Source organism: Aulonocara stuartgranti (genome assembly GCF_965226115.1).
Source record: "Aulonocara stuartgranti genome assembly, chromosome: 3".
In the NCBI taxonomy this organism is placed as follows: Eukaryota; Metazoa; Chordata; class Actinopteri; order Cichliformes; family Cichlidae; genus Aulonocara; species Aulonocara stuartgranti.
The window spans coordinates 2,164,684-2,190,114 of NC_138941.1; the positions used below are offsets into that span (position 1 = coordinate 2,164,684).

A 25,431-nucleotide genomic window follows, 5' to 3' on the forward strand; every position below is an offset into this window, starting at 1 on the left:
AAGCCAGCTCATCTCCTGCAACCACTTTTCCGAGAATACGTGCTTCTTTTGTGGTTCGGACTCCTTCTGACATTTCTTTGGAGGTGGAGGAACACCAAAGTAATTGCTTAAAGGAGCTTGCTTCTTCGACATCTTTAAGAGTTCTAAACAAATGTCTGTCCTCCTCCAGAAAATCTTACAGTGGGGCAAAAAAGTATTTAGTCAGCCACCGATTGTGCAAGTTCCCCCACCTAAAATGACGACAGAGGTCAGTAATTTGCACCAGAGGTACACTTCAACTGTGAGAGACAGAATGTGAAAAAAAAATCCATGAATCCACATGGTAGGATTTGTAAAGAATTTATTCGTAAATCAGGGTGGAAAATAAGTATTTGGTCAATAACAAAAATACAACTCAATACTTTGTAACATAACCTTTGTTGGCAATAACAGAGGTCAAACGTTTACTATAGGTCTTTACCAGGTTTGCACACACAGTAGCTGGTATTTTGGCCCATTCCTCCATGCAGATCTTCTCGAGAGCAGTGATGTTTTGGGGTTGTCGCCGAGCAACACGGACTTTCAACTCCCGCCACAGATTTTCTATGGGGTTGAGGTCTGGAGACTGGCTAGGCCACTCCAGGACTTTCAAATGCTTCTTACGGAGCCACTCCTTTGTTGCCCGGGCGGTGTGTTTTGGATCATTGTCATGTTGGAAGACCCAGCCTCGTTTCATCTTCAAAGTTCTCACTGATGGAAGGAGGTTTTGGCTCAAAATCTCACGATACATGGCCCCATTCATTCTGTCCTTAACACGGATCAGTCGTCCTGTCCCCTTGGCAGAAAAACAGCCCCATAGCATGATGTTTCCACCCCCATGCTTCACAGTAGGTATGGTGTTCTTGGGATGCAACTCAGTATTCTTCGTCCTCCAAACACGACGAGTTGAGTTTATACCAAAAGTTCTACTTTGGTTTCATCTGACCACATGACATTCTCCCAATCCTCTGCTGTATCATCCATGTGCTCTCTGGCAAACTTCAGACGGGCTTGGACATGCACTGGCTTCAGCAGCGGAACACGTCTGGCACTGCGGGATTTGATTCCCTGCCGTTGTAGTGTGTTACTGATGGTGACCTTTGTTACTTTGGTCCCAGCTCTCTGCAGGTCATTCACCAGGTCCCCCCGTGTGGTTCTGGGATCTTTGCTCACCGTTCTCATGATCATTTTGACCCCACGGGATGAGATCTTGCGTGGAGCCCCAGATCGAGGGAGATTATCAGTGGTCTTGTATGTCTTCCATTTTCTGATGATTGCTCCCACAGTTGATTTCTTCACACCAAGCTGCTTGCCTATTGTAGATTCACTCTTCCCAGTCTGGTGCAGGTCTACAATACTTTTCCTGGTGTCCTTCGAAAGCTCTTTGGTCTTGGCCATGGCGGAGTTTGGAGTCTGACTGTTTGAGGCTGTGGACAGGTGTCTTTTATACAGATGATGAGTTCAAACAGGTGCCATTCATACAGGTAACGAGTGGGGGACAGAAAAGCTTCTTACAGAAGACGTTACAGGTCTGTGAGAGCCAGAGATTTTCCTTGTTTGAGGTGACCAAATACTTATTTTCCACCCTGATTTACGAATAAATTCTTTACAAATCCTACCATGTGAATTCATGGATTTTTTTTTCACATTCTGTCTTTCACAGTTGAAGTGTACCTCTGGTGCAAATTACTGACCTCTGTCATCATTTTAGGTGGGGGAACTTGCACAATCGGTCGCTGACTAAATACTTTTTTGCCCCACTGTATGTATGCAAACACGCATTGCAACTTCATATCTTGTGCGCGTTTTTTTTTTTTTTTTTTTTTTTGACAGCGAATGCACACCTGCGGACCACTTATGTGCAGCCCCGGTTATATAGCTCATCATATTGCAGCCACAGAAATTCTTTTGTCCATGAAACCATAAAGCTGCACTTTCTTTTTGCCTTATAGTCTGATTTGTCATAACTTTTCCGTTTTGTGGTAAACTTTTCTTTGGCTGTCACTTCTTCACCCTGACCTGTCTTATTTGGCTCAGCAGAACTAAAATATATATCCTGCTGCTTTTACACACACACACACACACACATAACGCTCAGTGATTATCTGCGCGATCAACCTCTCACATGTTTAAGCTGCGGGAGATTTCACTTGTCATGTTTGCATAGTAAGCTAACGATTGATAAGATGATGTCAGAGGAATTGGTGCACAAATTATCACCACTCACAGATCAGTGCTGTCGCTCTCTATACACAGTTCGCGTGATTGCAAAGTGAAAGCAAAAAACAAGCGCAAATTCAAACGCGATTTCAATATGTCACATATTGACAGTGGCTCACCGATGCCAATGACATAATTACCCAGCTACATTTCTGAAAGAATGCAAAAGCATTGACATATATTTTTCCTTCCTACAATAGCCCGACGGGCAGGGAAGAGATAGATTTTGGTAGCCCGACTGGAAAAATCGCTAGCCCCAGGACATCGGACTAGCAATTTTGCAAGCCCTGTATCTGATTGAGGAATCACTCATCTTTGGAAAAGAGAGTTTATTACAGAGAAATGGCTCTTTCCAAAATAAAAGCTATACTATACGCTTCTTCTGGGCTATATTCTCAGCAGCATATTGTAGCGGGTCAGGGCTGTTCGGGATTCTGTTTGTACAGTTATGTTTTGTTTATGTTGCCATAGTGACGGGTGACGCCCTCTCACTGCGACGGTGTGTCCTTCCGGGGTCAGAGGGCGCCCTGTGTGTTGTTGTTGCTGTGCGGTTGCCGCGCTGAGCAGTTAGCTAGCGGCAGTGTTCTTCGGCAGATGTCAATAAACGGCTGTGCTCCCTGGCTAGCTCACGGGAAGCAAGACCAAACGACACCTCCGTCTCCTCCTTGTCTGAGCTCGCCACATTGGTGTCAGAAGTGGGATGATGGTGGCACCCCATGTTCTGACCCGAGTGACTTTCCCCCCGCCGGTCGTGACCGGCTGGTGCGCCAAAAGAAGGCACCTGGACATTTGCAGGACTTTGTGTGGGGTAATGGGGTCGTCGGGGACGACTGACCCCTTAGGTTGGGGCTATGTAGCGGGTCAGGGCTGGTCGGGGTTCTGTTTGTACAGTTATGTTTTGTTTATGTTGCCATAGTGACGGGTGACGCCCTCTCGCTGCGATGGTGTGTCCTTCCGGGGTCAGAGGGCGCCCTGTGTGTTGTTGTTGCTGTGCGGTTGCCGCGCTGAGCAGTTAGCTAGCGGCAGTGTTCTTCTGCAGATGTTAATAAACGGCTGTGCTCCCTGGCTAGCTCACGGGAAGCAAGACCAAACGACACCTCAGTCTCCTCCTTGTCTGAGCTCGCCACAATATTAAACATATCAGGTCCCCATAAGGAAAATCATGTGCTAACGGCTGTCTAAATGACTCGGGTAAAGTTTGTAGCATGCATGCTTGTTGTTTTTGTCTGCTTCCACTTGTCTTTGCACTAGGATGATGTCGGCGTAAATGTGCAGTCATATTCGTTGTGTTCCCACTAGTGCTGTCAGCGTTAATCTCGTTGAAATGATGTTAACACCACAACACGGCAAATCTCCGTTAACGAGCTACCCCTGATCGCCCCGTGCGTGGGGCTAGACGGCCAACACGTTAACGAGCCAACTGCGCTAACACACTAGTTCCCACCCATGTAATTGAGCATTGCGTGGCACATCCAACATACTGTTTTACTTTAGTCCATGACACGCTTACCTTCAGGGTCATACGTCACATGAAAACCAAAATAGTTCCAAACGCCAGATCTTTTATTTATTTATTTTTTTTGTCCCGTTGGGTCTTTAGCCATCAGAATTGTTGTCTTAAGGCCAAGAAAAATGCCAAGCGGATTTATTTTACCAAGTGGATCATCATGGCCTTGCCATATTGGTCCATTTGATTGACCTTTATTATAAATTAGAGATGGCACGATACCACTTTTTTATGTCCGATACCGATATCATAAATTTGGATATCTGCCGATACTGATATGAATCCGATATAGTGTTTTTTAATCAACAAAACTGTTTTTTAAATATCTTGCTGCATTTTGAAAGTCTGCAAGTTCATAATCAAGTTTAAAACAACAACTACACTAAAACTATTCTGTTATACCTGTATACAAAAAAAATATTTCATAGTTCAGCAATACTGATCAATCTAATAGGCAAGGCAAGGCAAGTTTATTTGTATAGCACAATTCAACAACAAGGTGATTCAAAGTGCTTTACAGAGACATTAGGAACAGAAACAAATAAAAAGCATGATTTAAAATTGATTAAAACAAGCAAATAAACTAACTAACTAATTAACAAACAAACAAACAAAACAGTATATAAAATCAAAACAGATAAAATCAGAACAGTAGATAAAATCAGTAGTTAAATGTAAGTTTTGAAATTTAAGCTTAAAGTGTGGATTTGGTGCTTTATTCAAATGCAGCTGAGAACAGGTGAGTCTTCAACCTGGATTTAAATAAACTGAGTGTTTCAGCTGATCTGAGGCTTTCTGGGAGTTTGTTCCAGATATAAGGAGCATAAAAGCTGAATGCAGCTTCTCCGTGTCTGGTTCTGACTCTGGGAACTGATAAAAGACCGGATCCAGATGACCTGAGGGATCTGGAAGGCTCATACTGGGTCAGGAGGTCATTGATGTATTTTGGTCCTAAACCATTCAGAGCTTTATAGACCAGCATCAGAACTTTAAAGTCTATCCTCTGACGGACAGGCAGCCAGTGTAAAGACCTCAGAGCTGGACTGATGTGGTCCACTTTTTTGGTCTTAGTGAGGACTCGAGCAGCAGAGTTCTGAATGAGCTGTAGTTGTCTGACTGATTTTTTTAGGTAGACCTGTAAAGATGCTGTTACAGTAATCAAGCCTACTAAAGATGAATGCATGGACTAGTTTTTCCAGGTCCTGTTGAGACATCAGATCTTTTATCCTTGAAATATTCTTGAGGTGATAGTAAGCTGACTTTGTTATTGTCTTAATGTGTTTTTCTAAGTTTAGGTCTGCATCCATCACTACACCCACATTTCTCGCCTGGTTTGTGGTTTTTAGATGTATAGATTGAAGTTCTCTGGTGACCTGTAATCGTTTTTCTTTGGCGCCAAAGACTATTACCTCAGTTTTGTTTTTGTTTAGCTGGAGAAAATTGTGGCACAACCAGTCATTGATTTCCTCAATGCATTTACCAAGAGCATGCACAGGGCCTTGGTCTCCTGGTGACATTGTGATATATATTTGTGTGTCATCTGCATAGCTGTGATAGTTTATTTTGTTGTTGTTTATAATCTGTGCCAGTGGGAGCATGTAAATGTTAAACAGAAGGGGTCCCAAGATGGAACCTTGGGGAACTCCACATGTGATACTTGTCTGCTCAGATGTGAAGTTACCTATTGATACAAAGTATTTCCTGTTTTCTAAGTATGTTTTGAACCAGTTTAGTACAGTTCCTGAAAGACCTGTCCAGTTCTCCAGTCGTTTGAGTAATATGTTGTGGTCAACTGTATCAAATGCTGCACTGAGATCCAGTAAAACTAGGACTGACATTTTTCCACTGTCTGTATTCAGACATATGTCATTAAACACTTTGGTCAGAGCGGTTTCAGTGCTGTGGTTCTGTCTAAAACCTGACTGGAAGGCATCGTAGCAATTATTCTGTTTTAAGAAGTAATTGAGCTGTTGAGAAACTGCTTTTTCAATGATCTTACTTAAAAATGGGAGATTTGAGATCGGCCTGTAGTTGTTCATTTGTGTCTTGTCAAGATTGTCCTTTTTCAGTATAGGTTTGATTACAGCAGTTTTTAGTGATTCTGGAAACACACCAGATAATAAAGAAAAGTTGACGATCTGTAACAGGTCTGACTCTAAAGTCTTTGAGACCTTTTTGAAAAAACTTGTTGGCAGGACATCTAAACAGCAGGAGGAGGAGTTCAGTTGACCTAAGATGTCCTCAGGTCTTTGCTGTTAATAGGTTGAAACTGTTTCATGGTGTTTAAACAGTTTTTTGGTGGACACAGTACATATCCTGGATCTGCTGTTGATGTACCAATTGCTTGTCTAATTTTTTGGATTTTTTCTGTGAAGAATTTGGCAAAGTCATTGCAGGCCATGGTCGAATGAAGTTCAGCTGCCACTGGCACAGGAGGGTTTGTTAGCCTGTCAACTGTAGAAAATAAGACCCGAGCATTATGGCTGTTTTTAGTGATGATGTCAGAGAAGTAGGACCTCCTTGCACTCCTCAGTTGTAAATTATAATTGTGAAGTTTCTCTTTATAAATGTCATAATGAACCTGGAGGTTTGTTTTTCTCCATCTGCGCTCAGCTTTCCTACACTCTCTTTTTTCATTTTTCACCAGTGTGGAGTTTCTCCATGGAGACTTTTTCCTTCCAGAGATAACCTTCACCTTAATGGGAGCAATAGTGTCCATTACATTTAACATGTTAGCATTGAAGCTATTGACGAGCTCATTGACTGACCCTCTGGACAGGTCAGGTGTTAATGGGAAGACCTGGTTAAAAATTGCACTACTGTGTTCAGTTATACACCGTTTTGTGATCACTGTTGTTGATATATTTGTGTGGGCTGAGATTTTACTTTCAAAGAAAACACAGTAATGATCAGACAGGCCCACATCAGACACAGTAACCTTTGAAATGCTCAGGCCTTTGGAGATCAGTAGGTCAAGAGTGTGTCCTCTATTATGTGTGGCCTCTGTTACATGCTGAGTCAGCCCAAAGTTGCCCAGAGTGTTACTCAGGTCTTTAGTCCCTTTGTCCTGAGGGTTGTCCACATGGATGTTAAAATCCCCAACAATAATTACACAGTCGAAATCAACACAGATCACAGACAGCAGTTCACTGAGGTCATTAAAAAAGTCTGTGCAGTATTTGGGAGGCCTGTAAACATTAAGAAACACAACTTTGGATGGGGCCTTCAGCTGTAAAGCCACATATTCAAAAGACTGAAAACTTCCAGGAGATAGCTGCTTACATTGAAATGATTCATTAAATAAGACAGCAACCCCTCCTCCTCTCCTGCTCACCCTGGCCTCACTGATAAAACTGTAGTTAGGAGGGGTCGTCTCGATGAGAACAGCTCCACTGTTACTTTGGTCCAACCAAGTTTCAGTTAAAAACATAAAATCAAGGCTGTGCTCAGTGATTAAATCATTAATTAAAAATGTTTTCCCAGCTAAAGATCTAACGTTTAATAAAGCCAACTTAAGTGTTTTAGAGGCATTACTTGTCCCCTCGTGTTTGGGAGCAGTCTGTGGCACACAAGGTATGTTTACTATGTTTAAAGATCTTTTAGAGTGCAGCTCTCTGTGTTTTGACCAGGCCACATGTCTCCTTCTGTCACCTAAAAGTACAGAGATTTTAAAACCTTCTAGTAAACAGGGTCCCAGCTTCTCCTGGGAAAAGTCACCACTGCCATAATCCTCATAGCCCGGACCCTTCACACATCACACATCAGACTGCGGAGACAGAGCGTGAAGGTGGTAAGGAGGAACTAAGGGGGGCGAGGCTGGGCAATGTGACTTCGATTGCTCTGTTGAGGGTGGGGCTCGATGGCGAACCTTTGGCCGCTCTGGTGGGGGGTTTATGGGGGACAAAAAGGGATTGGGACGGGGGGAAGATCTGAGCCCAGCATTGACCCGCTCCATCATCTCCTCAGTGAATTTCAGATGTGGGGGGGAGGGAGAAAGGGAGGGGGAGGAGGGTGATGGCCTGTCAGGGGTTTGGGGGACTGGGGAAGGTTGTGGTCCCTTGTCCTGGTCGTTGGTGTTGTTGAGAGAGTTGGAGGCAAATAGGGACCCCTTTTCTTGCCTTTCTGAGGCTCTTCCCGGGTGGGGGCAAATGGAGCTCCTCCTCAAGGTTTCTGCTGGGCTTTGTCTGTTCTTGGAGTACTGTTTGTTCCTCTTTATGAGATAACTCCTCGTTTATCTCAGCCTTGGCACCAAGCACAGATGGATAACGTATGGAATAAAACAAGTTGGAGGTTTAATAAACTTAAACCTACACCATCCTCCCTATTCTGGTATTTTAAAGAGTACTTAGCGTAAATATTAAGCAACCTAACTAATAGGGTTCCAACTCCCAGCAACAACAAAAATAAATAAATAAAAAATAGGTAACCACCCCTCACGCTCCACCTCATGATGCTTAATCGACGTAATCAACCTTAATTTGATGCAGTGTGAAAAAAAATGCACAGAATTATTTTTCAAGAAATATTAAATAGATTCAACATCTTTCTTCAACAAAATTGCAGACTGCACAGATGGTACCTTCCCAAAGGAAAAAGTACTATAGCTTACTAGGGTATATATATTAGACTTAATAGTCACTATATACAGTAATTGACTTCTATTCATTTTACATCAAATTAAAACTTTGGGTGTCAGATAATTATTTATTAAAAGCTAGACATTTTAAATGAGAATAAGAAAGAAAAGTATGTCTTTGTGCCCCCTTTTCCCAGTTAATGCCCCCCTGGTTAAACTTTGCTAGATTCGCCCCTGCACAGTTACCAGCCGTCAGCTACATAGAAAAAGATCCTGGTGTAGAAAGTAATATTAAATAAATTGTAACAACAGCTTATCAAGCTTAAACGTGCTGCTGTTGTTCAGCCGCTGGTTTCCTCTTTCTGGTGCAAAGTGGGCCAAAAACAAACAAGAGAGACGGACTCGCGACAGAAAAGCCGATCAGCTGATCATTGAGCAGTTTCACGATTGAAGTAGCAGCCGGAGAGCGAGAGGCAGTCGCTTGTTAAGCTTAACTTGGGAAAGCTTTACAAACATTCAGAGATGGACTTACACACTTGCTTCACTTCTCTCGGGGATAACTTTGTCGGAGATGAAATGCCAGGTTGCTAGCGAAGCTCCACATGCTATCCAGACCACCGACGGTCCCGCATGCCACAGCCGCTCTATCACGTGATGCATACTGCTCCGACGTGCTAACGTTCTGAGGCGAGTTACGGCGTGTTGCAAGTTTTGTGAGGTGCTTTCGTGATATTTAATGGATCGGATTACATTTTTTTTATTTTTCTCCGATATCCGATCCAGTAATTTAGGTCAGTATCGGACCGATACCGATACGTAATATCGGATCGGTCCATCTCTATTATAAATATGAATTTATTTTATTTTCAGTTGCTACAAATGGGACAGACATGACTGGGGGATAGGACAGGGAGAAAGAATGAAAGAAAGAGAGGGAGAGAAAGAAAACCAAAGGGGAGAAGAGACGGTGAGAAGGGGTGGAAGAAAGAAAAAAAAAACACAAACAAATAAAACACCTGGGTCACCTGTATGGAGGGAAAAAAACAGAAGAGAAAGCAAACAACAAAGAGCAATATAATAAAAAAAACAGCACAATCACAATAAACTAGCTAGCCATAGATATCAATAGTTACTAAATAATAAACGATATTGTGCAGCACGCAAGATAAACAGCGCACAATGTGCTTTGAGGCAGCAGCCAAGAAAGCTGTAGTCCGCGTCTGTGAATATCCGTGTGTACACCTGTGTGCATACCTGTGTGGATCAGCATGCTTGCATTCCAAAGGTTTCTCCATGTAACGATCTGCTAGGGAGTGTGGGGAGCCACAGCCCTGTCCTCCAGGGTATGAAGCCGGTATGGAGGAGATCAAACCTCCAGACATCCAGAGGCTCCCAGAGCACAAGAGACCAAGGAAGACCAACAGAGGGGCAGCCGCGCCACTGTCCCAGTAAGAGCTGAGGAGAGTCCCAGATGAGGGCTCACTCAGCAGCCGCGGAGCAGAAGCCAGGGGGAGTTGCAGTGACGCGCCCGTGAGCTCCGCCGGCAGCCAGCCGTGCCTGAGTGACCGAGCCCCAGGCTGAGAGGCCGGGGGCACCCCACCTTCGAAGTGGCCCGAGCGAGCCCCAGGCTCCAGGCCCCGATAAGCGGCCGCCAAGGAGTGAGCCGGTGTGTACCCGGATGCCCACCCCCAAACACAAAGAACCACCAATGCACCGACACCTGAGGGAGTCCGCCACCGGCAGGGGAAATGGTGGTGGTGGAGATAGGCCTCCAAACCTTGGAGGGCCTGAGATGTCCCCAGAGATGTGGCGTCTGATACCCAACCTGACATATAGACACAGACATACAGGAACACACAGACACAAACATCCATTCCCACCCTCATGCTCTCATATGCACTTACTCCACACTCAACCAATGTGGTTGGGACATAAAGAGACGCTGTACACACTCCCCAAGCGTACTCTACGAACCAGGTCTAGGTACCCTTGCCCCTGGAGGGGGGAACTGCACCCAGACCCAGGTGGTGTTACCCTTTTCCCTGTGGTGGGGAGAGGCAGACCGCCCCGACTCCGCAGCAGCAGGGAGGCCCCACACTCCAGACTGCAGTCGGACGGCCAACTCCTCCTAGCCCCCCCGCTCCAGCAGGCCGCAGAGAATGGGGGTGAGAGAAGACTCCAAGCCTCCCTCCACCCGCATCTTTGTAGTGTTGATGCATGTGTGTTCTAAGGTGCATTTAAAACCCAGGAGGGCATGGAGCTACCTGCCAGAGAGGAGCAGGTAAGCGCATAGTCCCTCCTGCTAGCCCTCAATGTCGCACGTGTATTTAAAATTGAGAGGTGGGCAACGACGCCAGGGGTGAGGTGTACAACCCTGATGGTAATTTAGACTCCGTGTATCGTGCCCACCCCCAAGATCCTATATGTATGTGTAATGAGAGTGTGAGTAATGTGATTGTCTAAGATGTGGGATAAAATTGAGGCAGAGGCAGCCAGAAGGGGACAGAGGGGTGGGGGGTAGCCTCCTCTGCACCCTGGTGACATACCCCTACTCCAAGGCCCTGCATGTGTGGGTGGTTGTGGTGGAGCGGGAAGAGGGAGGCAGCTGGAGATGGGGAGCGAAGGAAGGGAGGGGCAGGTGACCCCTACCCGGGGCCAGCTCCCCCGCTGACCCCAGTAGGCACTCCCATACTCCGCGACCCGCCAGGGAAAGGGGGCCCAGGCCCATCCAGACCGGGACCCAGCGCAGCAGCGCCCCCCAGCCCCGGGACAGTCCACCCAACCCCACCACAGAGAAAACTGCACCCACCCCACCATCCACTCATCTTCCAGACTACATGAGACAATAGACACCCAGGCTGAGATCTTCCTCCACCTCTCCTGTATCTCCCCCTCCTGCAGAGAGTTCCTGAGGAGAGGAAAGCTCCTGCAAGGTGTGACAATCTCCCCCACCAGTTGAAGAGCCCCCCAGGTGGCTCGACGCACCAGCGGCACCCTGCGCCAGGGATGGGCCCCCATGCACCCACCCGCCCTCAACCCCGGCAACACACCAACCAGGATCCAAGGCCCCGAGGCCCGGCCAGGGCCCCAGCCCAGAGACGGAGCGCCCCCAGAACCTCACGCCCATCCCGGACCCACCCAGGGGCAGCCAGGCTACCAGGTCAGTAACCCACGTCCGTCAGCAAAGACCCTCCCTTAGCCCCGCTGCACGCAGCCACGAGGAAACAGTCACCTGAGAGCCAGAAGAGCCCCCAACCGGACATGACCGCTACCCCGGGTTGAGCCCCCCAAGGAAGATGCCTCCGGGGAACCCCCCGACGCCCTAAGCCTGTCCCTACCCCCACACCAATCACAACAGTGAAGGCGGGACCTAACTATGACCCCCCCCCCACCCCCACTAGGTGATGGAGCTGATCAAAGGAGCCCAGAGCAATTGATCTGATGTGGTGGCCGAGGCTGTATCAAGACTAATGTAATCTAATAGATAATTTCTATATTGGTTAGAATTAAGATTGTTTTTATTTTTCCAGTTCATGAGGACAGTTTTCTTGGCTATGCATAGGGCAGTGAAAACCATATGGGCTATATTCTTTTCTGAAGTGACATTATCTAAGCTGCCCAACAAACACACTAAGGGGGAAGTTGGAATGTTACATTTCAGACATTTTGATAAGTCTTCACATATCTCGCGCCAAAACTTCTGCACTGGTGGACAGAACCAAAGAGCGTGAATGTAATTGTCTGGTGTATTGCCTTGACAGTGTGAGCAGTTGTTGGAAGATGTAAAGCCTATCTTGAACATCCGATGACCTGTATACTGCACTCTATGTAGTATTTTGTATTGTATTAATTGCAGACTGGGATTTTTAATCAATTTAAAGGTTTTTAAGCATACCTGAGACCAGAAGTTTTGGTCTAAACTGACTGATAAATCTGCTTCCCACTTTGCAATAGGAAGCGATATTGATTCATCTAATTTAGAAAGTGTTCTGTATATTTTAGATAATAATTTGGGGGATTTAAGAGTAAGGAAATGTGCCGCACTTGGTGGTGTTTGTAATTCAACTTGACTGAGGTTAAATTTCTTTTTTATTATGGATTTAATTTGTTGATATTCTAAAAATCTTTTCTTGTTGATCCCATATTGTGCAACTAGTCTGTCAAATGGAATAAATTCTGTTCCCTCTAATGTATGTTCTAAGTGTTTAATTCCTTTACAACTCCATTCTGGGAAATTAATCATATTATTGTTTTGTAATATGTCAGGGTTATTCCAGATAGGTGTACGTTTGCATGGGATTAATGAAGACTTCGTTATTTTTAGAAACTCCCACCATGCTGTCAGAGAAAAGCTGATGTTGATACTTTTAAAGCATTCATGTCTTTTGATGTTTGAGCTAATAAATGGTAGGTCTGAAATCTCTAGATCCTTGCATAGTGCCTGTTCAACATCTAGCCAGGGCTCATCTAAGAAGGTATGTTTTAACAATTCCGAGATGAACTGAAGCCTGTTGGCTAAGAAGTATTGGTGAAAATTAGGCAGTTCTAATCCTCCTCTATCCCTTTTTTTTGTAGCATTTTTAAGCTGATATGCGGGGGTTTATCTTTCCAAAGGAATTTGGAAATATATGAATCCAGAGATCTGAACCAATCTTGTGATGGTTTGTTAGGGATCATCAAAAATAAGTAATTTATTTTTGGCAAGATCATCATTTTTATAGTGGCGACCCTTCCCATGAGTGATATGGGTAAAGATTTCCATCTAGTCAGATCGCCTTCTACTTTCTTTAGAAGTGGGATGTGGTTTAATTTAGTTAAGTCTGAAAGCTTAGGAGAAACATTAATACCTAAATATTTAATAGTTCCGGATTGCAGTGGGGCAGAGGAAGTATTATGGAAGGAGCAGTTAATGGGGAGAACTGTAGATTTTGGCCAGTTAATTGAATAATCTGAAACTCTTGAAAACCAGTTTATTAGAGTAATTACCTCAGAGAGGTTGGTTTGTGTGTTTTGCAGAAAAAGCAACACATCATCTGCATAGAGACTGATTTTATGTTCTATGTTCTTACATTTTATGCCCTTAATTGTTGTAGCCTGTCTAAATGCTGCTGCTAGAGGTTCGATAAAAATTGCAAAAAGTGAAGGAGAGAGTGGGCATCCCTGTCTGGTGCCCCTCAGGAGACAGAAGCTGGAGGATGTCTGGTCATTTGTTCTGATACGAGCTGTTGGGGAATTGTATAATATTCTTATCCAGTTTATGAAAGAGTTTCCAAAACCAAATTTGTGTAAAGTTGCGAATAAAAATTTCCAGTTAACTCTGTCAAATGCTTTTTCTGCATCTAGAGATAATATTATGGTTTCGATGTTTTTATTGTATGAGTAGTCTATTAAATTAAGTAATCTACGAGTGTTTGTTGAGGAGTGCCGACCTTTTATGAAACCAGTTTGGTCAGGATGAATTAAGAGGGGGGTTATTTTCTCTAATCTCTTTGAGAGAGCTTTGCAGATTATTTTAAGGTCTACATTTAAAAGAGAAATTGGACGATAGCTTGAGGGAAATAAAGGGTCTTTGCCTGGTTTTAGCAGGAGACTAATGTTGGCAGAATTCATGTTTGGTGGTAGTCTGCCATTTTCCTCGATTTCCTGCAACATTCCGTGGAATACTGGTGCCAGAATTGTCCAGAATTCTTTGTAGAATTCTGCAGGGAAGCCGTCTGGACCTGGAGCCTTATTATTGGGCATACTTATCAGGGCTTCCTGGAATTCACTTGGCGTCAGTGGCGAATCCAGTTCCATTGCTTGACTGTCTAGTAATTTTGGAAGAGTAAAGTTGTCAAGAAACAGGTCAATTTCATTTTTAGATGGGTTTATTTGTGGTGAGTATAAAGTTTCATAGAAATCCCTAAAAATGTTGTTTATTCTTCCAGGGTCATATATTGTGTTCCCCGATAAATCTTTAGCAGCACATATAGTTGTTTTTTTCTTTCTTTATTTTTAACTGGTTAGCTAGAAATCGACCTGATTTGTTACTGTGTTCAAAATTCTGCAAGCGAAGTCTTTGTATAAGGAATTGTGTTTTTTTATTAATAGTTTCATTTAATTCTAGTTTTGTCTTGCGTATTTTGTTCAATGTTTCCTGATCTTGGTCGCACGCGTAGGCTTCTTCTAGTGATTTGATGGTTTTTTCTAATTCCTGAATATATTTGTTTTCTTCTTTCTTTTTGTGTGATGAGAAAGAAATTATTTTACCTCTCATCACAGCTTTCCCTGCTTCCCATAGAACAGAAGCAGATATTCCGGGAGTGTCATTAAAGTCTAAATATGAAGTCCATTCCTTTTTAAAATATTTAATAAAGTCTTCATCTTTAAGCAGTGATGTATTAAATCACCAGTTTTTACTTGGCGTAGTATTATTCTTGTGCATTAGTGTTAAAGATACAGAAGCATGATCGCTGACAGCTATAGGATGAATCTCAGTGTCTGAAATGTCACTCAGCAGTGAGCTGCTGACCAAAAAATAATCCAGACGAGAGTAAGAGTGATGAACATGCAAGAAAAAAGTATATTCCTTACTGTTGGGGGGAAGGGAGCGCCATGCATCGCGAAGGCCAAAGTCGCTCATATACTGTTTGATTATATTTGTGGATTGCCAATTGCGCTGAGTTCCTGTTGTGTTGAGCCTATCCATTTCTTCATTTAGTCCAAGGTTGAGGTCACCGCCAAGAATGAGTGCGCAATCGAGGTGTTCAGAGAGTGTACTAAAAAATCCGTGGAAGAATGAGGGTTCATCAACATTTGGACCATATATACTTACAATACATAGTTTTTTGTTCAATATTGATAGTTTAATAATTAGAAATCTACCCTCTGGATCTATAACTGTATCGAGTACTGTAAAATTAACATTTTTATGTATTAAAATTGCTACTCCCCGTTGTCTAGAATTATAACAGGCTGCAAACACGTTAGGAAACTCAGGTGTTTTAAGTTCGTTTAAACCTGTGACAGGTCTGTGAGTTTCTTGTAATAAAACAACATCTGCCTGTAGTTTTTTAAGCTGGTTAAATATCTTTAACCTCTTTCCTCTGGTGCCAGCTCCATTTACATTCCATGTGACAAACCTCAGCATGCCCATAATTGTGTGTGTATGTCTAATGATGTACGCTGGGTGTTTCGTTTAGACAGGTGGAGAGAGTGTGGAAACATCCCTTGTTTGTAAATAGAAAGAGAGAGAGAGAGAAAAAAAAGTGTGGTGAGAGGCTCCATAAGTCTGACTATGTGTGTGAATATTCACTAATATGAACAAGCGTGGCTTGTGTTATGTGTCCTGCAAGTCTGTGCGTGCTGTGAGGCTGTTGTGAATGTGCTGCCGTTGAGCGGATGTGTTTGCGTGATCGTGGTGTGAAAATATGGAGAAATAGAGGGTGTTGTTTGTAGGTGAGTGGGGAAGTAGGTGATCACAGCAGTGAAAGACAAGAGAAAGAAAGAAACCACATGAACTGTGAGCGACAACAAAAAAAGGAAACGAAACAGAAACATTCCAATTAAAGTAATGACGGAGGGTGACGGTGTTATATCTGCTATGACATCCTACTGATATTACTAGGTTAAACCCATTTTAGAGGAGAAAGTGTGAATGAATAAGAAAAGAGTGTAGCGGGTTCTTATCTGGAATCAATCAATCAATCAAGCTTTTATTCGTCACATGCAGGTTGCCCTGCAGTGAAATGGGACACCCCCCCCCCCCCCCCCCCCCCGACCGTACATATATCAGAATCAGAATCAGAATACTTTATTGATCCCTGGGGGAAATTATTTTTTGTTACAGTGCTCCATTTTAAACCAACATTAAGACAAGACAGACAATACACTAACTAAGAATAGTACAATATATACATATATATACATACATACATACATAAGTCACTCATAAATAAATAGTTGGAAAAGAAACGTGTAGTTGTAGCAGCAAACAGTGTGTTAAGTGGATGCGTTGTACAGGGAGATGGCCACAGGCAGGAATGATTTCCTGTGTCGTTCAGTGGTGCTTTTCGGTAATCTCAGTCTCTCACTGAACGAGCTCCTGTGACTGACCAGCATGTCATGGAGTGGGTGGGAGGTGTTATCCAACATTGTCTTTATCTTGGACAGCATCCGCCTCTCCGACACCACCTTGAGGGAGTCCAGCTCCATCCCCACAACATTGCTGGCCTTACGGATTAGTTTATTAAGTCTGTTGGCATCTGCGACCCTCAGCCTGCTCCCCCAGCATGCAACAGCATAGAGGATCGCACTGGCCACAACAGACTCATAGAAAATCCTCAGCATTTTCTGGCAGATGTTGAAGGACCTCAGTCGCCTCAAAAAATAGAGACGACTCTGGCCCTTCCTGTAAAGTGCTGTGGTGTTTTTAGCCCAGTCCAGTTTATTGTCAATGTGTACTCCAAGGTATTTATAGTCCTCCACAATGTCAACACTGACCCCCTGAATTGAAACAGGGGTCAAGTGTTTCCTGGTCTTCCTGAAGTCCACGATCAGTTCCTTGGTCTTTGCCACGTTGAGCTGCAGATGATTCTGCTCACACCACGTGACAAAGGAGTCGACCACAGCCCGGTACTCTGTCTCATCATCCCTGCTGATGCATCCAACCACCGCAGAGTCATCAGAGAACTTCTGAAGATGGCAGGTCTCTGTGCAGTGGCTGAAGTCTGTGGTGTAGAGGGTGAAGAGGAAGGGGGAGAGGACAGTCCCCTGTGGTGCCCCTGTGTTGCTGATCACCTTGTCAGACACACACTGTGGGAGACGTACATATTGTGGTCTTCCTATCAGGTAATCAACAATCCAGGACACCAGAGAAGCATCCACCTGCATCGCTGCTAACTTATCACCCAGGAGGGTCGGCCTGATGGTGTTGAAAGCACTGGAAAAGTCAAAAAACATGACCCTCACAGTGCTCGCCGGCTGGTCCAGATGGGTGTAGACACGATTGAGCAGGTAGATGATGGCGTCCTCAGTTCCGAGACGAGGCTGATAAGCGAACTGAAGGGGATCCAGGTGTGGTCTTACTATGGGTCGCAGCTGGTCCAGGATGAGCCTTTTCAGGGTCTTCATGATGTGGGAGGTCAATGCCACGGGCCTGTAATCCTGGGGGCCACTGGGACGTGGCGTCTTTGGTACAGGGACGAGGCATGATGTCTTCCACATCACCGGGACCCTCTGCAGACTCAGACTCAGCATAAACAGTTTATGAAAGACTCCACACAGCTGGGGGGCACAGGCCTTGAGGACAAGGGGACTCACTCCGTCTGGTCCAGCAGACTTGCCTGAGTGAAGTCTCCTCATTTGCATCTCAACCTGGTATTGAGTGAAGGTGATGGGTGGGGGAGGGGTGTCAGGAATCTCACAGGAGGCAACATGTGAAGAGAGGCTGGCACAGTGGTGTGGCTCTGGATTCCAGGCTGACTACAGGTGAGGTTGTGGGGGTGGGAGCAGACACTGTGGTGTCAAATCTATTGAAAAACAGATTCAACTCATTGGCTCTATTCTCACCTCCCTCAGTTCCCCTGCTGTTGGTTGGCCTGAATCCAGTGATGGTCTTCATGCCCCTCCACACCTCTCTCATGCTGTTCTGCTGGAGTTTCCACTCCAGCTTCCTCCTGTAATTGTCCTTAGCCTCTCTGATCTTGTCCTTTAGTAACACCTGGATCTTCCTCACCTCCTCTTTGTTGCCCCCTCTGAAAGCCCTCTTCTTGTTGTTGAGGAGGGCTTTGATGTCCTTAGTCACCCACGGCTTGTTATTTGGGTAACAATGAACAGTCTGAGCTGGAACAATGGAGTCGGTGCAGAAAGTTATGTAGTCTGTGATACACTCAGTAAGCCCATTGATGTCCTCGGCGTGAGGCTCACAGAGTGTTTCCCAGTCGGTCACCTCGAAACAGCCCTGTAGTTCTGCTAAGGCCTCCTCTGACCACCTCCTGACAGTCCTGGTGGTCACAGGTTCCCTCCTCACAATTGGCACATAGCGGGGGGTGAGGTGAATCAGGTTATGATCTGACCTACCAAGTGGGGGGAGGGAGGAGGAGCTGTATGCATCCTTGACGTTAGCATACAGTAAGTCTAAAGTTTTCTCTCCCCTGGTGGGACAGTCCACATATTGTTTGAATGTTGGTAGTGTATTGTCCAGTGATACATGGTTGAAGTCACCCGAGATCACAATAAAGGCACTCGGGTGCTGAGTCTGTAGCCGAGCTATGGCAGAGTGGATAGTGTCACATGCAGCTGTGGGGTTAGCAGAGGGGGGAACATAGACAGCCACCAAGATGACGTGAGAGAATTCCCTGGGTAAATAATACGGCCTGAGTCCAACAGCACACAGTTCAGTGTCCGGGCAACAAATCCTTTCTTTGATTGTTATGTTGGCAGGGTTACACCACCGGTTGTTAACTAAAACAGCAAGCCCACCTCCTTTACGCTTACCGCTAGCGATGCTGTCCCTGTCCGCCCGAACAGTGTGGAAGCCTTCCACGGAAGCATTCTCATCGGGAATGTCCTGGTGCATCCATGATTCGGTGAAACACATCAGGCTACACTCTCGGTATTCCCTCTGACTCCGTACCAGTGCTGAGAGCTCGTCGATTTTAATTGCCAACGATCGCACATTACCCATCACGATAGACGGCAGACACGGTTTAAACCTCCTCCTCGCTTCGAGCCTCCGCTGTCTCACCGTCACCTTTTTTCTTCTCTTCTGTCCTTGACCTCTGCATCCCCGATGTGTTTTCCTCCAAATTTCAGCTGGTACTTCTGCGGGCCTGGCCAGCGAGCCGGCCGGCATCAGGGCGATCAGCTGATCTCTGGAGTAAACAGTCCGTGCGTGTAGGAGATGTGCCGCGGTCCCGTTCCTTGATAAAAGTAACAGTTCCACGGCCACCAGAAGAACAAAAACTCTCTCAATCCACATGATTGAGTAAGAGATAGAAAACGGAGGAAAATACAAGTCAGGAAAAAAAAGAATACGTAAGAAAAAAAAAGCTAAACTAAGAGAAAAGCAGGAGCGACTGTAACAGGCTGCACGCTGGTTGGCGCATGCGCACTAATATAACACAAACATTACATGGGGATACAGGTCGGAGATTGGTAGAATCAGAAAAACATTGAAATATACACTACAGTGGGGAAAGTACAAGAGGAAAAAAAGAGACCCCTACTCATGCTATGATTCCATGGTAGGACAGCATGAGAACAGGAAACAAAAAAACTCCTCTGCACAAAAAGCACATAAATGTCCACAGCACAACATTGTGAAGACATGACAAGCCACAGGGGTGGGAGGGGGGTGAGGGGTAATCCGAAGCGAACACAGCAGCCGCCCCGCACAGCGCTACCATTCCAGCGCGGCACGCAGACCCGCCGTGTTCCCTCGCAGGAAACAAGCATCGAAGGCGTTGGGAAGGGAGGGGGGATGAGTGCGTGCTTATCAGTGTAAGTGTATGTGTGTGCGTGTCCATAGTTCAGCTGAGACAGTGTCCTTCGGCCTATCAGGCTAAGTAAACAGTCCTCCAGCCGATCCAGGTGTCCTTCATGGGATGGGAAGAATAGTCATCACACAGTCGTTATCAGGGAGTTGTTTTGGTGGGCTCCAGCCTTGGGCCTGAGCAGCTGGCGCCGTGGTGTCCAAATGTAGAATATTGTTGATTTCTCCTTTATGCGAGCAGCGAATTTAGCACTCTGACACTGGGGCCTCGATTTCCCGTTGGAGAGCCGCGAGCCTCCCCATGATGGTATCAAGCTTCTGTTCCGTGGTGTTCTCGTTCTTTTGGTTCTGAGACCCCACAGCTGCAGTGAACCGTTCTGCGATGTTATCCAACTTTCGCTCAAGGGTGTTATTGTGAGCAGGCCCCTCTCTGATGTATCCCATCATACGCTCAATGGTGTTAGTTTGAGTCTTCACGGCAGCTGTAAGCGTCTCCAAGGTGTTAACCATGCTGCCTTCGGTGTGGGAGGCCGCGCCTCGTCCCATCGCTTCAATTCCAGCGGTCAGCTTAGGGGGGGTTTGAACAGCTGATTCCGCTCTCTTATTTCTCCGATAAGTCAGGGCCAAGCCAGCTCCGATCAGCAAGAACCCTGTTATCATGGTTCCGAATAGGTAAATATCCTCAGCGTCCTCGATAGACAGTCCCGCCAGGCACAAGATCCTCCAGGTCTGCCACCCATCCATCGTGTATCCGGCAGGGAAAGTCCCTCCAGGGCACTCGGGCTCTCCCGAGCCCAGACTTCTCGTTGAGAAGAGGGTGTCAATAGCATTCAGAGACCAGTTGATCAAATCCATAATTCTCTGTTAGGTTTTAGAGAACGACAGTGAGAGACTGTTCGAGGGAAAAATAGTGCACGCGAGACAAGACAGGACACAAGAGGCTAAGCAGGGAAGATAAGGGGAAGGAGGAGAGGAGAAAAGTGCGACCGCCTTCACCGAGAGCCAAGAAAGAGAGTCAATATAACCACGGTGTGGTGCCGGGGTCGGTAGAGCTGTCCGTCCACGGCGATGACAGCACGGGAGCCTTTCTGGATGAAGCTACGTCGAACTGGGAACAGGACCTTGCATCGTTCCAGGATCTCTTTGGGGAACTGGTCGTTCACGCTGAAGTCCGTTCCTTTCAGCTCTCTGCCGCGACTCTTCACCTGTTCCTTCTGTTTGAATTGACCGAATTTGGCCACAATAGGCCGTGGTCTCCCGGTCCGCGACCTCACGCCCCCCAAGCGATGTACTCTATGGAAGTCGATGTTCTTTACGGTGTCCTCCGGCAGCTTCAGGTGGATTTTAATGAAGCTGTTCACCGTTGCCTCCGCGTCCTCTCCGGCAGATTCTGGAATACCAGAAAACACAAGACTATCTCTCATGCTACGGGCTTGTAGATCGATAACGGACTCTTTTATTTTTTTATTTTCAATGTTCAGCTGGGTCACGTTATCGGTGAGAGATTTGACCAACTCCCGTAGAGTGGTATTTTCAGCGGCAAGCGTTTCCACCTGCTGCTGGCTGAATTCCAGGGATTCTCTCAGAGATTTAAATTCCCGGTGTAAAATCTCCACCAGGGACAGCCTCGCATTGAAACTGGACAATCGCTTGTCGATTGACTCCAGGATGTCTACGATGTCTTTGCCGGCGGGCAATGTTGTACCGGGGGAGTCTGCCGGGCGACATCTCTTCGATGACGGCGTCTCAATTTTGGTCGGGGAGGATGCACTGAGGGCCTTCTTCATTACTAAATCTTGAAAACAGCGGTCGATGTAATCTTGGAGAGCGTCTAAACACCCCCCGTTGTCCTCCAGGGTGTTAGAGATGATAGAACAGATGTTGTTAGTTATATGACAATTGATTAGTATATTTGGTAATACTGAAGCTTGAAAAACCTTTGTTAAACTCTATGCTACCATTTGCTTTTTTTTTTTTTCCGCCAATTCTCCGGCGTCTGACGTCACCTACAACATGGGTCGCTTACCTTACTCGTCACTTCCGTCACTTACTTTCCAAACGCCAGATCTGAATGAGGGTGGGGGAGGTTCAATTTGCCATGTTGCAAGGAGAGCTTAACTTCTGTCTCGCTAGCTTGCTCTGCACTCTTCATTCTGGCAATGCTGTCTGTGTTGAACGCTCAGTGGATCTGCGTTCGACAGTGCAGCCTAGGCGGAGTAGTCGAAAGCAGATTCACTGAGCGCTCAACACAGACAGCATCGTCAGACGGAAAGTTGATAAAATAAATTACAAATTTTGTATTGTTCGATACATATGCGTACGAACCAAAAGCACTGTATCGAACGGTTCAATATCGATGCGAGTATCGTTGCACCCCTAGTATTTATATTGTTATCTTGTCATTTTAGCCTGACTGTTTGGAACAACTCTGCTCATTAAACTGTGTTAGCATGTTAGCAATTCTACTGCATGGAAAAGCAGCTCTGAGTGATTATTCAGATTTTCCTTTCAGTTATGATTTTAGTATTACTGTAGTATTATGGTGGTAGTATTGTAGTTATTGCAGCCCAGTAAACTGAGTGTGTTAACTGAAACAGTCAAATGTAGTTGGACGTCTGCAGAGATGCTCTTTATTTCAGGCGATGTTCAGGATACAAATGTTGAAGGACTGACTTACACTGTCTTTGTGTCTTTGTTTAGAAGCAGAGCGACACAGATGGATCCAGTTCTCAACCCTGTCATCACTGTGGTGGTGGGAAAGACTTTCATTGTGACCTCTGTGGAAAAACTTTCAGTCGGCAAAAGACCCTAAAAGTACATCAACATAGACACACTGGAGACAAACTGAAATACTGCAAAGAATGTGGGAGAAGCTTCACCACACCAAGTGATTTAAAACGACATGAACTGATTCACAGTGGGGTTAAAAAGCACCTCTGTGATCAGTGTGGGTCATCCTTCACCACTGCAAGGGACCTTAAATCACACAAACGAGTCCACACAGGAGAGAAACCACACAAGTGCAGACACTGTGAGAGAAGCTTCTCACATTCAGGTAGTCGTAACCTTCATGAACGTGGACACATGGAAGGAAACTACAGCTGTGACCAGTGTGACAAGAGCTTCAGGAATCTCAGTTCATACTCTGCACACAAACGATCCCACGTTACTAATAAACTGTTTCACTGTTACCAATGTGCCCAAACATTCACCTCATTGTCTGCTCTGTGCAAACATCAGCGCGATCACTCAGGGCTGAAATCACTCCCATCACTGGATCACAGTGAATCTGAAGACACAGAAAGATCCTCTGGTTTCTGTGTCAGACTCAAAAAGCTTGAGATCAGGCTCCACAGAGTTCAGATAGAATCATTTAAACTTGTGTTGAACTGAACTGGTTGCTGGGCTGAACTTCTACATAATACAGATCTACATGGGATCTTCTTTTCTGTTGTTTTACTGAGTCAGTTTTGTCCTTTTTTCTCTGTCCTGGTTTTGCTCGTCTGTAAATGATTGAAACTCAGTCAAATAGTTCATTGTTCTCCAGCAAAACGTTTTGGAAACTCATGTTTAACCTTTAAAACTCTGACATGTTTTAGCACACAAGGCTTCATCGGGGAGTTCACTCATGATTGGACCATGAGAATAAAGGTTTTTAGTGGTTTTATTATAAAGGTTTTATTATTATATAACAATGTTAATAATAATATCAATAACATTGAGGCACATTGTGTGGAGGAGGTTCAGTCATATCCTGATCATCCAGACAGATTTGATGGTTTTTATCCTCACCTGCTGTGTAGAAATGGTCTGACTGGTCGCTGTTACTGGGAGGTCGAGTGGAGAGGAAGAGTTTATATATCAGTGAGTTACAGAAGCATCAGAAGGAAAGGAGGCAGAGACTGTGTGTTTGGAAACAATGATCAGTCCTGGAGTCTGAGCTGCTCTGATGATGGTCCTCGTTCTGTCAGGCACAATAACAGACTAACATCCATCTCCTCCTCCTCCTCCTCCTCCTCTGTCTCTAACAGAGCAGCAGTGTATGTGGACTGTCCTGCTGGCACTCTGTCCTTCTACAGAGTCTCCTCTGACACTCTGATCCACCTCCACACCTTCAACACCACATTCACTCAAACTCTTTATCCTGGGTTTATGGTCTGGTCTGGTTCCTCAGTGTCCCTGTGCTGAGTGGAGTGTAAAGAGTGTCTCCTGTTACAGAAACACTCTGACTGTTGAACAGATAGTTCAGTCTGTACATGTCTGTCTCTTTCACTCACAAACACGTTTTCAGATTCATGGATTCAATCAGTTGATGTTTGAAACTCTTCTAAATGATTCCTTGTAAACTTCTTCCTCTTCAGTCACAAACAAACAGGAAGTGATGTCACATGTGTTCCTGTCCACACAGCAGAATGAGTCTATTGCTGACAGTGATGTACAAACAGAGTGAGCATTTCTGAGGCCCAAAATAAACTGAGTAGTTCACTGAATGAACAATGGACTGTGAGCTCAGTTCCTTCATCATTAGTATGGATTATATATGTATCTGTATTATATTAGTATCATATATATCAGGTGCTGCTGCTTTCAGTCATTGTGCAAATGTGCTGTTTGTAAGCTTGTAAAGCTGCAGTCAGCTGAGACTGAAGAAGTCACCTGATCAGTGAGCAAACGTTTCTGAAAAGGTCCAGATGAACAGAATCAACCTTTTGGGATCAGCCAGCAATGCAGCATCATTGTTGTTCAGCTTCAGAGGTTTGCAGGAATGAACTGATGACCAGAAACAGCTGCAAAGTCCAAGAAAATACCAGCTGGAGTTCAGCTGCATTTGAAGAAGTCAAAGAAAAGTAAGGATGGCAAAGGGCGACGTTTTCTTCCAAAGAGCTGCAAACATGGTCGACGCCTCATTAGAAGAATCATCTGGACATTTGTGAGGAACTCTAACCAAGAAAGCAACGTCACACAGATCCAACAGACAGTTTCCATGACTGCAAGTGTTGAGTGGAAAAATGCTACATTGCATTATTGCATCCTCTCACCACAGGAGGCGCTGTTGGCACCACTGATTGCTGATCAGCTGTTCTCTGATGATCTGATTGATACTGTGAATAACGGGACTCACTGAACTCTGTGACACAGTGAAGATTACAGAGTTTAACTTCAACATCTGACTGACGTCACACAGACAGAAGGATGAACCAGTGAGGCACAGAACACAGTTACTGGAGATACTGGATCAGCTCCATGTGAACCTCTGATGGAGAAGCTGCTGAGCCAGAGAAACATCAGGACATGACAGCAGCTGCACTTATCTAACAACATGTAGCAGAGCTGATCTATGTTAGAGGATCTATCACAGCAGCTGAAGCCAAAGTCCAACACTGGATACCAGCTGAGCCTGTGCTGAGTGTAGTGTTACAGGAAAAGGGCAGAAACACTGGTAGCTCCCAGTGATGCTGACTGGGGCACAGAGCTGAATGATGCAGCATCAGGACACTGTTTCAGTCTGACTGACAGAGAAACCTGTAGCTGTATCTACATGTGAGGCAGAGGCCACACAAGCAGCTTTCTATGTTTCACAGTGACTGAGATCTTCAGTGGGGGTGGACATGCTCCTGTACAGACCTCTGAGGAGAA

The 25,431-nt window shown here is 45.3% G+C and overlaps 1 protein-coding gene across 3 annotated transcripts in view; it reads left to right on the plus strand.

Moving 5' to 3' along the window:
* The window catches only part of LOC309702257 (uncharacterized protein), a 44,613-nt gene extending 19,472 nt beyond the window's left edge, over positions 1-25,141 (plus strand). For 2 of the 3 annotated variants that reach the window (XM_082526823.1, XM_082526822.1), the window contains exon 4: positions 22,495-25,141. In XM_082526823.1, coding sequence (XP_082382949.1) covers positions 22,495-23,187 — 693 coding nt within the window. In that variant the 3' untranslated portion in view covers positions 23,188-25,141. Of the gene's footprint in view, positions 1-11,222; positions 12,486-22,494 lie in introns of those variants that run through there. The other variant, XM_082526824.1, reaches the window with a different exon arrangement.
* The last annotated feature ends 290 nt before the right edge of the window (positions 25,142-25,431 follow it).